The sequence below is a fragment of the Triturus cristatus genome, chromosome 6 (assembly GCF_964204655.1).
Source record: "Triturus cristatus chromosome 6, aTriCri1.1, whole genome shotgun sequence".
NCBI classification, from domain to species: domain Eukaryota; kingdom Metazoa; phylum Chordata; class Amphibia; order Caudata; family Salamandridae; genus Triturus; species Triturus cristatus.
In genome coordinates, this window is record NC_140589.1 from 1828040345 (window position 1) to 1828056496 (window position 16152).

Genomic DNA, 16152 nt, shown 5'->3' on the forward strand with positions numbered 1-16152 from the left:
TGGGAAACGTACTTCTGAGTCTGCAGTAAGACAATCAGAAGTTATTTTCCTGCACATTTTTAGTTACCCTTCTAATAAGAGTGGTAAATATTTAGTAACAGTTTTTTCGATTATTTTTTGAGGGCTTTGTTTTGTGAGCAGAAGGGCTGCCACTGTGATTACGGAGATCACAATGGATCTGGCTGTCATAAGAAATCCGAATATGGGGATATAAATTGGAGGGAATCCTAGTGCAAATCTTTAGGATTTCTTTTTACTAACATTTTATGTTGATGGAGAGGCTGAAGGTGATGATAAAGCATTGTATGATGGTAGAAAATATGTGCCCGTTAGTTATGCATAGTAATGGATCTGGGTTAGAAACACCAGGAAATGCTGACTTGAAAATATTTTGCTTTGGGTTTTGAAATTTCTCTGTAATACTTGAGAATAAAACCAAATTCCATAAAGACTTTCACATTGTACTTCGGGACAGTTTTACTGAAAGAAAAGAAAAATGTGTAAGCCCATGTCAGAATATACGATTTTTCACTGTATAGACAAGCTATGATGATCCGCCTGAGGTACTAGTAATATTATGCGCAGAGGACGTTTTCTATGGGTTCTGTTTTTTTATTCCAGCCTCTGCTTCAGCTGTCTAGTTTTCTTTAGTCTGTAAGCCTTACTGATTATTTACTGAATTTAGCTGTTTAAAATACTGCATATCGGGGAGATTTCACCTGGTGTTTTTCTGAACTTAGACCCATCCTCTGACATAGTCACCAGATATCCTGTTTCTGGCATATTCTAATTGTCTTGTGTGCTAGGTACATATTTGATCTTATAGTAAAGTTGCGTGACGTCGGCATAAAGGTGGTAATTGATTCCTGCTTGTTTGAGGATGAGAGTGAGGGGTTCCATGAAGAGGTTAAAGAGAGCAGGAGAGAGAATGGATCCCTGGGGGACACCGAGAGAGATCGGAGTAGGATTGGAGAGGCAGTTCTCGATTTTGGTTTGTTGGGTTTGGTGTTGGAGAAAGGAGGTAAATCAGTTGAGGACAAGGCCATTGAAGTCAAAGCGGACTTTAAGAGTGTTTAGTAAGGCAGTGTGGTTAACAGTATCAAAAGCAGCGGATAGGTCAAGTAGAATGATAAGGCATGATTCACCTTTGTCGAGTGATTTATGTATGTCGTCCTTTATATTGAGCATGGCAGATTCTGTGCTGCATCCGTTTCTGAAGCCAGATTGCAGTGAGTCAAAGAGGTCAAAGGTGTTGATGTGATTATCCAGTTGGAGCAGGGCGCATTTTTTGAGGGCTTTGGAGAGAAGAGGGAGGTTAGAGATGGGGCGGAGGTTATTTGGGTCGTTAGGATCTGCTTTAGGATTTTTGGGAATGGGTGTGATTTGACCCGGTTGGAGGGAGGCGGGAACATACCCTGTGGCCAGGGAGGAGTTAATAATGGTGGTCCAAGAAGAGGCAATTATAGGTTTAAGGTCTTGGACAAGGTTAGGGGGCAGAGCGTCTTTAGTGTGGGAGGATGGTTTCAGTTTAGCGATGATGTTAAAGACTTTGTGTTCGGGGACAGGGTGAAAATTATGCCAGGAGGCGTTGTTTTTATGTTTCTGGGGGAGAGACGGGTTGGATTCCCGAGGGAAGGAAACGGATTGGGAAATGGGGAGGGACAGGGGGAGGATTTGAAGGGGATGGAGATACTGGAGAAAAGTTATAAGAAGGTAGTGGGTAAGGAGAGAGCGGATTTAAGATGAAGGATTGGTCTATTTTGGTGATTTTATCAGAGAACGTAGCAATTTCCTCACATTTCTCGTTGGAGGCCGTCAGCTTTTGGGGGGCAGAGTATGTTTGGTTTTTGACGATGCTGAATAGTTCTCTGGGTCTATTTTTGGCCCTATCAAGCTGTGTGCGGAAGAAGGCGGTCTTTTCATTGAGGATGTGTTTTTTGTAGTTGGACCTAGCAGATTAGAGGAGGGCTAGATGAGCGGGGGGACATATGTTACCTCCATGTTCTTTCCGATTGTCTAAGAGAGCGCCTTTCGTTGTTGAGATCAGAGTTGAACCAGGATTTGGAAGGAATGTTTCTTTGGGTTTTAAGTTTGGGGGGGGCAATTGGTCTAGGACCTCAGTAACTGATTTATTATAGTGTTTGGTGAGGGCGTTAGTATTTTGGGAGAGGGGAGCTAGCAGGAGTTGAGTTTTGATTTTCTTTTCGAGTTCGCCGGGGGGGATAAGATGAAGGTTTCTGGTCAGTTTCTTGAGTTTGGTACTTTTGGCATTGAGGGGGGGGGGGTCGTGGTGATGATCTTGAAGTGGATGAGGGGATGGTCGGACCAGTCGATCGGGATGATGCTGGCATGGGAGGCCAATTTTTCGTTAGTGATGATGGCATCAAGAGTGGCCCCTTTGGAGTGGGTTGGAGAGTGACAGATTTGTTTAAGGTCACTGATCTCCAGGAGATTCAAGAGGAAATTAACTGCAGGGTCTTTGCTGTCATTCCAGTGGAGGTTGCAGTCTCCAAGGAAGAGGTTTTTTGAGTTGGAGAGTAAGGTTTGGGTGAGGAGGTCGGAAATTTCCTCAGGGAAGGGATTCGCCAGGAGGATGGTAAATGTTATGTAGGAGAATAGGAGGGGCGCCCTGAATTTTAAGTTCAGCTCCGAGGTATTCAAAGGTGATGGAGTCAGTGTTTTTAACAAGCAAGATTTTGAGTTTGTTTTTAAAGATGATGGCTAGAACACCTCCAACTCTATCGTGTCTATCTTTTCTGAGTATGGAGTAACCTGGGGGGAAAGTAGGTCAAGGATAGAAGTAGAGTGGTCATTAAGCCAGGTTCCCGTGAGGAAAGCAATGTCAATATCTTTGCTGAGGATGGTTTCAGCTATTTCAGTCGCATACCGGACAGCTGAGCGGCAGTTGACTAGCATGCATGTGAGGTGTATCAGGTGGTTTGTAGGGGGCATGTTTGGATAGTGTTAAGTTGTGTTGGGAGTCTATGTGAGATGGGGGATGAGGGATTTTGCTCGTCCCCAGCATCACAGGGAAGGTAGAGTGGGGGAGGGTGTGGGGGGTCAGTTGGATAGTTAGGGAGGTAAGAGTTACAGAGGTCAAGGAGGTCTGTGGGGGAGAGATGGTTCGCAGCACGGGAGGGCCTATGGGAACAGTTGCAGCTGGGGAAGGATCTCCAATGTTGATATTTGGAGGTGTTTGGTGAGTCATGGCTTGGGGAGATCACGTGGTTAAGACGGATTTCAGTGGAGAGGAAGTTAAAGTCTTTCCTGAGTTGAGCAAGTTCGTACGACATGTTAAGATCATTCCTGAGCTGGAAAAGTTCAGATGACAGGGAAAGGAGAGAGTTTTTCAATGTTAGATAGAGTCTGCGTTAGAGGAGTGGTAGGGGTTGGGGGAGAGAAGTGGTTGGGGGAGGAGTAGGATCAGAATTGTCTGTGGAGAGCGGTCTGTGTAGTGTGAGAGTTGAAAGGCTGGGAGGGGGGAGGAGGGGTATTTTCAGATTGGTGGACGAAGAGAGGTCCAAGTGGACAGAAATGGAGTGCAAAGAGTCAAAATCGATGCTCAGAGATGGGAAGGGGTCAAGAGGGGGTGAGGGGAAATAACCTGGTTATGGGTGGGATGGCAGTTAGGGGGGGGTGAAGTTGGGGTGGGCAGTTGAATGATAGGAACTGCGGGAGGAGGGTACTGGAAGGGGGCATTGAGGTGGGGGTGTGTCTAGGGGTGGGTGGAGAGAAGTCATTAGGGAGATGAGGGGTTTGGGAGGCTGGGCAAGTTGTTGAGGTGTCCAGATGAGGGAGGGGTGCTAGCAAAGGGGAGGTATTGGAGAATTTGGTTAGACAGTAGTTCCCGATTTTGAAGCGTAGTTAGGTAGTAGGCCAATTAACGGATAGAATAGATTGGAAAAATAATAATAACATAGGCTGGTAGTCTTGGTAGCGAGGTAGTATCAACGTTCCAATTCTGCCCAAAGACAGAATTATTGGTGAGGGTGTGGGACTGATGGCTGTCCACTGGTTGGACTCAATAGTGGGAGGCAAGGACTCATCCTCGGGAGCAGGGACGTCCTCTTGGTTCCAGTACAGGGAGGCTTATTTAGAGCTTGGTAGGAGACCGTCTGCCATTTTGTGGGACGAGATCATGCCGGTTACCGAACATCTTGGGGGAATGAGGCATGGCGATAAAAATATGGACTGGGCTCGAGGAGTGAGGAAGTTGCAGCCAAAACAGGGTCATCAGTGGAGAAGATAGTGATTCGCAAGCCCACTCCAATAAGATTCCCCCAAGCAGGGGGTGTAGTCCATCAGTCACTATTCCATTCAATAGTCTGACCAGGAGTGAGAGATAATGACCACAAACCCATTTCAAGATGGCCACCGGGGAGGACACAGTAGACAGCCCATTTCTATTTCTATTTCTATGCCAAGCCAAGAATAGAGATGAGGTAGGGAGCTTCGAGCCGGAAGCCACAAAATGGATGCTAGAGAGCAGTCCCAAAACAAAACAAACAAAATGGGCGCCATCAAAGAAAGCCTGAGGGAAAGGACAATAAATCCAACCAACAAGTCCACAGAACACAGGTAAATCAGGATACTGTATAGAATTGTTTGTTTGATGTATTGATATAAATATGTTAAAAAAACAGATTTAAAAAAAATGTTACTTAACCCAGTTTCATTACTGTGCGAAATAGCTTAAAAATATTCACTTTATTCATACTACACATAAAACGGTGCGCAACAGCAACAATGGATCAACAAGCATTGAAATAGCCAATAGGTCTCGCCTTTGGGACCTTATAAGTGCTTATCCATGCAACAGTTGATGTTGTTGCACCAAGGATGTTGTGCGGGATAACTAAACACCTGTAAGGTCCCAAAGGCGAGACCTATTGGCTATGCCAATGCTTGTTTAAATTGTATTTACTTTATAGAGAGAACAGTAGGTGATACTGGTGCGTTTTGTGTTCATATGTTGGAAATCAATGGTGAGCCTGGTGTGAGAATCTGATGGATAGCGATGGCAACACTGGTGAATGATGTAAGAGTGATGGGCATCACTCATAAAACTGCAGTGGTTGATGTTGGGAAAGTGGTGATGGTGAAAATGGTAGGTAGCGATCATGAGTGTTGCAGTAGATATCGAAATGCAGGGATAATCTTTTAGAATGTGGCAAGAGGAACAAAAGCTTAACAATGTATTCAGGCGTTTATGAAAAAGATCTGCAAGTTGGAGGCAAAGTTTAAACAATTACTTCTTGTGTAAGCAAGAAATACCATACTGCTGCACCCTTCTAAATTGTAAATTCATAAGCTCTGCTGAAGAGCAGACTTGGCATTGTTGCATGTAACTCCTCCACATGTTGCTAGTTTTATATTATGTGGACTCTGGTGAGGGATTTGTAATGCAAAAAAAGAAGCATATGGAAATTAAAAAGTCAGTGGATGTGGAAGCAGCGCAAATTAAACTTTAAGACCACGGGTTCTGTGATGTTACAGGGGGAGGAAAGGAGTCTGAAAGAGCAGCTGCAACTTAAGCAGTGTGATCTATAGTGCTTCAGCCCCTGATGGGGTCGTAAAATGCTCCGATTTGCATCTGTTTCTTGGGTGCCCGTGCAGGGTGCATACTTGAATATGATCTTGGGTGTATTCTAATCTATATACAAGATGTTGGGTGAGGTTTGATATGGTGACATCACTGCACTTCAGCTTGAAGTGTTGTGGAGAGTGAGAAAAAGTGTTTTGGTTCTACGAACATCCCAAGTAATTTCAACACAACAGGGAGCAAGTTGATTGCACTTTTGGCAGGATAACCCCACTTATCTGAACCTTTGCGTCGAATTTGGAGCAGAGTGGAGCCAAGTAATAAATAAAACACAGGGCTGAAACAGCAAAGATGCCGGTTAAGGGACTCGTAGCAGGTAGTTCACAGAGGGGAGGAAAACGGGGAAGCAAAGTCCGTTAGTAGTTGCACTAGAGGAAGCACTTAGTGCAGTGTACAAGAAAACAAATTAAGAGAGAGAAGAAGAAATGCAAGGTAGGCATTTGGCAAAAATAAACTAGAGGGAAGTTCCTTGTTATTAGAAAGTGGTCGCACGTGAACCTGTGTAGAAGCAGCCGGCAAGCGAGTTACGGCAGAGAGAGAAGGCCCAGCTGGAGAGGGGGAAAGCGCGCATAGCATGGTGAGCGCTCATAGCCACCAGGGGGCAGCAGAGTGCTTACAATGAGAGTCAGCATGAGTGCTCAGGAAGTAACAATAGCAGTCGTGCGTGCGCGCGCAGTCTGCTCTTTTTGGAAGCACATACTCGTGCTTGTGGCGCGCCCCTGCGCACTCCCGCAAGGTGGATACCGCCACAATCATGAGTATGTGCTTCCAAAAAGAGCAGACCGACGGTTAAAGGTCCTCCAATGCAACACATGCGCACTGCGTAGGCGAGACCTCAAAATTATGTGCTTCTTTTAAGCAACATATTTTCACGGATCATTAGTATGATATATATATATACATGATTGTAATGCAAGGTTAAATCCTAAAAGGTTTTCCGTTATTTTCTGCTTGCATGTCTTCTGGTTTTGTGAGTTTGGACATTTACCTGACCAGATAGCAATGACCGATGTCCATGCTTAATCTCTCTGGCACAGGGTGAGGAGGACTCTGAAGAGAATAGGAATGTGGAAGACAAGCAGGAGAATGGATCGTCCATGAAGAAAATTAGTCGACCTGGAAGGAAACGCAAACATTTGGTAAGTGCACAATTATATCAGTCTGCTATTTATAACTAGATAAGCCACTATTAGTATTTCTGGTTTCATAGGTCTCTCTACCTTGGGAAAATAATTTTATTTGTACCAAAAGAACAATTTCTCCATTTTAAAAGTACACTTCAGCATTGATTCACAATATGCAGCATACAACGTCTGATATTTTCCTGCATGTAGAATTTGGATGTGCCAGAATGGTGAGGTGATACTGGCCAGGATATGGTTATGGCAAGTGGGCAGGGGAATGTGAGATACCGATTGTTATCCATTCTCTGTATTACAAAATGTAGGTGATGATTCTTGCATGCTACTGTATACTTTAAATTGCAAGTTATTAGTTGTGTTAAGAGTTGTGTGTGTCTTCCTGATCTAACAAATTGTTTTTTATTACTACTAGCTTTGCTTCTTTGCAGTACCTGTGCAGGGTTGGGTGGGTTCTCTGACCCTTGTGCTGGAAAAGAAATATGATAGTTGAGAGATCACCACCAGATTTCGAACATTGCTGACTTGCATGAGTATGGCCTGAGGTATGGGCTATGATCATATGCGAGATCTTGCACAGCCAGTGAATTAAAAATCAACATAAGCTCTTTGAGTAGTATTATGTGGTACTGAAGTACAGTTGATTTTGATTGATCCACTTTGGATTTCTGGAAATTTTAAATTAATTGAAGAGAAGTCTAGCTTGGTAGTTTTTCACCATTTGGGATCAGTATATTGTTTGCCAAAATAGTCGGCTATAGCCATTTACCAATATGTTCCTATTCCTCGCATTTTTATTGACTTAAAATCTCTCACTGTCACGTCATATTGTGTCATGTTATGTTCTCCAAGATAATAAACCCTATCCAGGGATTTCTCTTTGATTTATGGTTTTTCCGGACTGCTTGTTCGTTAGCAGCACATGGATCATTGTATATAGTTGTATTTTTCATTCAATTTCATTAAATATTGTATAGTTTCCAAAGCAGTTATTCCCAAGCTTTTCAGAACATACAGCCCAATTTTTTGAATGGCAAACTTTTGCGACCTACCTCGCTTTCATGGACTTAAGACAGGCAATTTTTTTATGTAACTGAAGTATTGTGTGGTAGCACACTTATTCACAGACAGCACATTTTGCATTGAAATGTACACTAAATTTGCACAGACAGACAGTTTTACAGATAAAACAATATTGCACACGAATGATATTGTATGGAAGTCGTATTTAAGTGAATATTTAGCATGTGTGCATCACCAAGTAAAGTGTCTTGATGTGTTTTGATCCCATTCAAATCATTGTTTCCATCACTTCGAAATTACAAAATAATGTGCTTCATTGTTGCTTTCCTAACGGCTGAATTTGTACTGTTCATTTACAGGTATTTCCATTTTGTTTTGTTACAAAAAAAGCGATATTCTATAGCTTTTCCTTTCAAACTCCCTGTACCTCAGCAAGATTGTCACATAATTCACTTTACTATTCTTTCTCTGACTGAAAAGCGAGAGGAGTTTGTAAACACCAATCCCCATGTGTAAACTCCAATCCCCATGTTAAAAAAACATCAGTTTGTCAGCGGACATAGCCTGACCTTTGACCTCTGTCTCTGAAGCATAGCAAATGTGACAAGATAAATACAGAATTTAAAGGTATCTTTATTACTTAGACTTTCGCGAACAATCCAAAATCGACTCACAACCTAGCTGTGGGTCGCAACCCACAGTCTTGGAAGCACTGTTCTAAAGCGAACCGCTCAGACAAAATTTGGGTTAGCTAATTGATTTTTACGATGAGAAGCACCCGTTGCACTAACATGGTTTTGGTCCATCTCTCTCCAAGGTGGATGCGTGGCCTGGGCAGCACGACATTTGTGGATGTCATACTTCAACTCAAACCCAGGATGCCTTCAGTCCTATCTACCATCGTTTAACGACTGTAATTTAATTAGAACAGATGGTCATTTATGATTTATTATCATGTTACGTTAGGGGTCACGCTATTTGAACATCAACTATTCCATCAGTGATGCAGAGCATAATCAAGGCTCTTCGTTGCAGTGAACGCAAATTGATCCAGGATTAATTTGAGCAGTTCACTTGAGATACCTTGCATCAAGTTTATAGTTATGGCATATCAAATGTGTTGTATTGCCCGGTAACTTTTTTTGTATAATGTTGTTTTGAAAAAGTTACTTAAAAAGGAAGCTGGGTTTGCACACAGTATATGCAAGATGACGACTTTGGAACTGCAGGTATTTTACAGTGTTTTACTGTTCCTAGTTTCATTTTAGTAGGGTAAGCAATAACAATGGCTGGGTGGTATTGTGGAGCTAAGCAGTTACCGCCTTAATTAATACATTAATTGAAAGGCTAGTTTGGTTATATGTTTCTTGCTTTTTGCCATGGAAAATCATCTCAAGCTGCTGTGGAGGTGGCGGGTGGGAGCAAGAATTTTGGAAACGATTCAGGACATGGAGAGGACCTTGGCAGTAGGAGGCTGACTTCTCCCTCTGCACAATTCCTACATTCAAACCATACCTAGAGTCTCTCCCTAATAGACACTTTACTTGTGTCCCCATAACGGAAGCTCATATTGGATGAAAGCTCCTTATTTGTGTATGGGCTTGAGCTTCTAGGTCGTGGTGTCAGGGATGCAGGATGTTGAAAACTTGGTGCTAGCAATGTCCTAGGATTACCCAGATTGTGATTTTAGTGCTGAAGACTTCACATAAGGTTGCCTAGCTTGGATTTAGAACACTTTCTCTTTTGCATTGTAAATTTTAGGGCAACAAGAAGACATATTAGTAGGGCCCTGATTTTACGACTAAGCTGTTGGCTGGCAAAGCGGTGGAACATTCTTTGCAATCTAATACAATACAAAATCCTTTTTGACATGGCACGTCTTGCCAAAGTAAGTACACAGGTTTTCTAAAGTGATACATAAATGATAGTATTGTACATTGTTTTTCACAGCAGTGAACAGCCAAATGCTCCTTTTTTAAATGCACACTTGTTTTTATTTGTTAAAACATGAATTCAACAAGTTTTGCCTTTTTCTGTCTTTCAAATCTCTTTTGATAATGTGCAGAAACCTTCTATGGTTCCCACTTCAAACAGGCTATTTTGACCATAGGCCCAGAATACCTTCAGTCACTCAATCGCAGCACAAATAAAATACTGTACTGCTAAAGAAAGTAGGGTAGGCGTGCAAATCTGACCCTGAGGCCAGAATTAGGCTGATAAGGTTGTATAGGAGAGATCCCAGAAGGGAAATAAGAAAGGTTGATCTGATTGAAAAGGATAGTATATGGACGGAAGTTATTATAGACTTCTTTAGTGGAAGCGCGAAAATCTTTTGGAAAGTATTGGGTAACACACTAGGCATGATAAAGAAATTAGAGGCTTGTTCAGTAGATGAAGAACAGTGGGTTAAGTATATTACAGCCAATTATTGTGTTTAAAAATAAAGAACGGTATGAATACCTAGCTAACTGTCAGGGGAATACAAATTCAAGTAGGGACAAGAATAATCTAATACCCTCAGTAAAGGAGATGACAACTACAATAATGAACTTAAAGAGGTTTTGTGCCCATGGCCCGGATGGGCTGTCAGCAGATGTATTAAATTTTGAACACGACCTCTGGGGACGAGTTCTAACCTCTCTGACCACTAATGTAGTTTGCAGGTATAGAATATTGGATTCCTGGCAGGGCAGTATTTATGTCCAATCTTAAAAAAAAAAAAATCACAAGAAATGCCCAATATCGCTACTGAAATATACCAAGTAAAATCTATGTGAAACATGTACTACAAGCCTAGAAGCATTGGTTGGGAAAAAAAGAGATCCTCCCAAAAGTTCATTTGAGATTCAGAAGGAACCATTTAACTGTTGATGGATGCTTTGCACTGAACCTGATAGTAGAATCCATCTGTATAGCGTATATAGACTGCTTTCAATATGATCAATAGAGTAGAACTTTGGAAAAATCTAATGATCTGATGGAGATGACTAGCCGCAGATTCCTTCACGTAGAATTATCCCCAGACGTGAGACTGGATCCGGAAACCTTTGTCACAGCATCCCTGTGCGCCGGGGGGCGGGGCGACATCACGCGACTCCGCCCAGGCGTCATCCGCGTACGTGACGTCAGCGAGGTCACATAAGACCCGCCCCGGCTCGCCTACGTCACTTTTTTCCTTTTCTGCGTGCAACGCGGATCCGTTTCTTGCTGCAGGCCTTTTTCAGGCCCCCCTTTCTTCCATTCTTTTTTGGTGGGAGCAGTGTGCGAATGCCTTCGGGCTTTAAAACTTGCACGTTTTGTGGGCGTCTTATGTCGGCGATGGACCGTCACCTCATTTGCATGTGGTGTTTGGGGGAGGATCACGGCACCTCGGATTGTGCGGCGTGCAAAAAGTTGAAGCCGAAGTCGCGGAGGGAGCGCCTCATGAAACTTCTCTCGGCGAGTCTCTCCAGGTCGACGTCCTCACCTCGGTCTGCTTCGGCGGACGGCTTCAGGTCCGGGCGTGGTAGTCGTCCTGGCCTTTCTCCGATGTCACGTGAGCGTCGCTACCCGGTGGGTAAGTGTCGCAGTTAGTCCCCAGGGGCTGGTTCTTGGCCTATCGGGGGCGTGGACTCTCCGCGGGTGATGCGGCCTGCGTATCTTCCTATCCACCGTTTCCCGCTGTTGGGGCGTCCAGATGGAGACTTACGCGGCGGCTTTGCAGGCCTCGCTGGCGTCTCCTCCTCCTTCCCCTCCTGGGGCGACGGTGGATCCCTCGCCTCGTGCAGGGCCCTCTGCGGCGCCGCCGGTGGCTCCGTCCCCGGCGCTGACTGGGTCGGATCCAGGCTTGGAGGATGTGGTGCTGTTGGGTTGCGGCTCCTCTGGGGCACCTCCTTCAGGCCACTGCGTCTCTGCCTCGCTGCAAACCCCCGCGGGGGTCCCTGTGGTGTTGTGGGAGGTCGCCGGGTCTCGTCCCCGAGCCCCTCTCGGTTCCTTGGCAGGTTGGTCCTGTCTAAGGCCGAGGTGACCGGCAGCAGCTGGACCGTGCGGAGCCACAGGGGTCAGTGGCCCCTCCTCATCCCGCTCTGGGTCGAGGTCGAGGGCAGACCCCTCGTCCTTCTCTGGGCCCCTATTGTACCTCCTCACAGGCGGCTGCCTCGGAGGGCGAGTCAGAGGTTGTATGGTCCCTGGCGCCGCCACAGGGGTTGCCGGGTGACCTTCGCCTCCTTCTGGGCCGTGGCCGGCGGAGGACTTCGGGCCCCTCCCCGGGCCCATCCCGTTCTCCCACAGAGGTGGTTTCCTCGGCTGGGGTCGGGCCGGTGCTGTCCCGGCGCCGCTCTGGGGTCAGTACGGCTCCAGCTCTACTCCGGTCCCCGCTTCGGTCTCCGGTGCGGGGTGACTTGGAGGTCCCTTGCCCATCGACGCCAGATGGTGCCGGTGTCCTGCCTCAAGCTGCGGACTCCACGGCTCCGCAGAGGGGTCGTACGGCGGATTCGTCTTCGGATGCTCCTTCTCCAGAGGCAGGCTGCATTTCGGTGTCGTCCTCCCCGGAGGCTGGTCGCCGTGTGGTGTTTTTTTCACCGGCGTCGAAGGGTGGCTCCCTGCCCTTTCTGCGGCAGGGGTGTCCGTCGGAGGAGCGTCAGGTCCCTCATTCTTCGGCACCTCCTGACTTCCAGGTCTGGCCCTTGCCCGCCCCTCTTGGCCTCGGGGACGGCCGCCTTAGTTTGCAGCCGTCGCCCACATAGGAGTTGCTTTCTCCACTGCGGGCTCCTACGGATGCGGGTGCGGCCTTCACTCATGCGGTATCCACAGCTGTGGGCATCCTACGCATGGGCGACCCGGTGGCTCACTTTCCGGCTGACCATCTGTTGGAGGTCCTCCACCAGGGCTCTGGTGGGAGGAATATCTTGCTTCCCTTTGAAGGTTCGCTCCTTTCTGCCTTGACGGGGGCTTGGAGGCTTCCTGCCTCCGGGGGACCCGGTACCTCCGCATCTTCTGCATCAGCACCTTCCGATGCAGCGTGACCCGGCGTGCCTGTCTGATCACCCCTCAGCCGCCAGTCCGCTCTGCGGACTGCTTTTCCCTCCCTACCGCCCCTGTTGGCTCCGCCATCCAGGGAGGCCCGCTTGCTGGACACTTGGGGACGCAACATTTTCGCCTCAACCAGCCCTTAACACCTTGTGTGTGCTGGCTAGGGCCTCCTCCTGTTTGTGGGACTCGGCTGAGTCTCTGGGGTCTGCAGCATCCCAGGAGTCTGCTTAGGTGGATTTGCGGCACTATGCGTTGGACGGCCGAGAGCTGGCAGCGTTTATTCTCCGCTCCGCTCTAGACGTCTCTGAGGCGCTGGGCCGGGCCATGGCTTCCTCAGTCGCTCTCCGTCGCCATGCTTGGCTTCGGGGCGGTGTCTTCCCCGAAAGTATTCGGGAGAGACTCATAGATCTCCCATTTGATATCAGTCTGTTGTTTCATGCTCCGGCCGACTCCGCCATCCAGAGGCTCTTGGCAGGGCTCCGTCCTCCACCTCCTCCGACCCCTCCTTAGTGGCTTCTGAGTTAGGGTTGCCTTTAGGTCTTCATAGGCCGGCGGTTATGGTTGTGGAGTATGTTTTTTCTGGCCGATTACGCTCTTCCTTGGGACTTTAGCATTGTTGGCTGCTGGACGGCCCCTTGTTGCTGTTGTTGTATGTTAGTTTCTGCAGGAGTTGTTGCGCAGACTTGGCCCTGAGATTGGGCCTTCTGCTTTGCTTGGGCTGCTGTCAAGCCTGTTGCAGGGATGGTTTTTTCCCCGTGGTTCTTTTGTTTCTTCCTCTGCTGCGGAAGTTCTTCCAAAGAGGGTTCCCCCTATATTGGGACTTCACGTGCCCAATGTGGGACTATGGTAGCTGTCATATGGCTTATGCTCTGCTGGAGGGTTCTGGTCACCTTCGAGTACCTGTTCTCCTTGGTGTTTCCGTAGGTTGCTTTGCTCCCTAAGGTCGTGTGCGCGGCCACGCGTGGTGGTGGTCCGGGCCTCTCCTTCTCTCCCTGCTTCAGTTCTGCGGTCTGGGATGTCCCTTACTAGGAGTTGCCTACTTGGTCTTCCTGGTGCCTCGGGCTGTTCTTCTTGCTTCTGGCCTTGACTGCCGGCATTGTTCTGGCTGACAGGCTGCTCTCCATCTGGAGTGGGCTCGCCTTCTTCTCCCTAATTTCCTTGGGCTCTCTAGGATTCTTCTTCCTGTCTTGGCATTCAATGGAAGCTGTGCTGCCTTGTGGGGGAGTGCGGTGCTTCGGCCTTTCAGCCCTTGCCCTTGGTTCCTCTGCTGTGGGTGTGCGAGCCTCTTCAGCCTTCTTTCCCTCCTACGTCCCCTTGGGATCGGTGGGGTTCTGCTTGTGGGGGTTCCCTTGGCCTGGCAGGGGCGAGGTTCTACCTAGTCCACAGATCTGGTCCACTGTGGGGCCCTCTGCACTGCATTGGCTGGTTGGGTCCTTTCGCAGACCCTCCTTCCCCGGGGGTATTGCTAGGGTATCTATTCTACGTGAAGGAATCTGCGGCTAGTAGTCTCTATCAGATGTACGAGTTACTTACCTTCGGTAACGATGTATCTGGTAGAGACGATTATAGCCGCAGATTCCTTTACGGCCCGCCCTTCCTCTCCTATTATGCAAGGACCCTTGGGTTGGTCTTTGGTACTCGTTTCCCGGTGGGGGCCGTGTCTCCTGTGAGTGCCTTCCTTGCTCCTGACGGGTGGCTCCGGCTGGGGTCGGTTCCTTCCTCCCTTGCTTATTTGGAGGATGGGGTTTCAGTGCGCCGGTGCCTTGCTGCTCTGGCTACTCCAGGTTGGGGGGGGGGGGGGGGGGGGAGTTTGCTTCTATCCTTGTCCTCCCTCCTTCCCTTCCATTGCTGTCCTCTGGTTTGAGGGTCCTCTGGCCGTGTCTTGCCCTTGTCCTTGTGGGCGGTTGCCCTCTAGGTTGGGGTGGCTTGGTGGTTGTTGTCCCTGTCCGTCTTGGGACTGGTCCCCTTCCTTGCTCAGGATGACGGGGGTGGGCTTCCTCCATGTGCCTGACTAATGCCTGTTCTTCCATTCGGGGCACAGGGATGGGAGGTTGTCTTTGTGCGGGCAGGGTGGCTGCCCAGGTTTTCTGCTTGTTTTTCTTCTTTCTTCTTTCCCTGCCCATGGGGTCTGCGGTGTTGGCACTACCCTGGTAGTGTTGTTAGTCACCGTTTCTTTCCAACTTTTCTGCTCTTCGCACACTTCCCATGCTCTCACAGTTTTTTATCTGGTGTTTCTGCATTGTGGTGCGTAAAAGATCTCCGAAGAAAACTGACGTAGGCGCGCCGGGGCGCATCTTATGTGACCTCGCTGACGTCATGTACGCGGACGACGCCTGGGCGGAGTCGCGTGATGTCGCCCCGCCCCCCAGCGCGTAGGGATGCTGTGGCAAAAGTTTCCAGATCCAGTCTCGCGCCTGGGGATAATTCTACGTGAAGGAATCTGCGGCTAGAATCGTCTTTACCAGATACATCGTTACTGAAGGTAAGTAACTCGTACAACTGGTATATACCCTCTGGGCTATTGAAGCTAATTGCCCAACTACATGATGGTTCTCGGACTCAAATGGAATTGGACAGCAATTGACCCTTAACAAGGAAAATGTATACTCCTAATGGCAGATATCCAGGGTAATTTAAGCCCCAGCTGCTCTTTTCCACCAAATTTTGGAGGGGAGTTAATTTCAGCTAAATATTATGCTGATGACACTTATTGGATCGTTCACCGTTAGGCCTTCAAAAGTGGTATACCGCTTTCACTACTTATTGTCTAACTAATGACTTGAAAATTAATATTTCAAAAACTACAGTAATGATATTCTCGAAAGTAAGAAAAAAGAGAAACCAGCTAAAATTGTGGATTAGATCTAAGAAATTACAGGTGGTAAATTAATATAAATATCTGGGTGTATTATTATTTGGAAAAACTGGCTGCATCTTCCAAAATGCTCAATTAGTAGTGCACTTAGACAGGATTTGGGCCTTATGAATATTAAACAAAGATATTGGTTGAGAATTTTAAACTATGGAGTAAAATAATTGTCAGCATCTAAGGGTAGATTTAGGTTTTCACTCAAGTGTTTATTACAATTGAGGGATAGACCACCTGGAATACAAACCTAAGTAATGTCTTGCAGGCTATGAATTTTGTGCTCTGTTTTAACTCCTGATCTGGCGGGCAGTCATATCATGGGTTTGGCGGTCCTACAGCAGACGGTGGAGGACCGCCAAACTCGTAATCAGGCCCACAGGCTTCACTTCTCTAAACACACGCACTTCACTGATCTGGTCCCTTTTCTCTTGAAGAGGTAGATTTTTTACTTTCTTCATTAAGTTTTATGAACATTGCAGGACAGCAAAAGAATTCACTTTTGTCTGTCT

At 47.1% G+C, this 16152-nt stretch overlaps 1 protein-coding gene across 9 annotated transcripts in view; it reads left to right on the top strand.

Moving 5' to 3' along the window:
- DNMT3A (DNA methyltransferase 3 alpha) overlaps window positions 1-16152 on the top strand; it is a 1939932-nt gene that overhangs the window by 354926 nt on the left and 1568854 nt on the right. For 8 of the 9 annotated variants that reach the window (XM_085613211.1, XM_085613216.1, XM_085613220.1 and 5 more), the window contains one exon: window positions 6640-6741. In XM_085613211.1, the coding sequence (XP_085469337.1) occupies window positions 6640-6741 (102 nt within the window). Of the gene's footprint in view, window positions 1-6639; window positions 6742-9542; window positions 9653-16152 lie in introns of those variants that run through there. The other variant, XM_085613219.1, reaches the window with a different exon arrangement.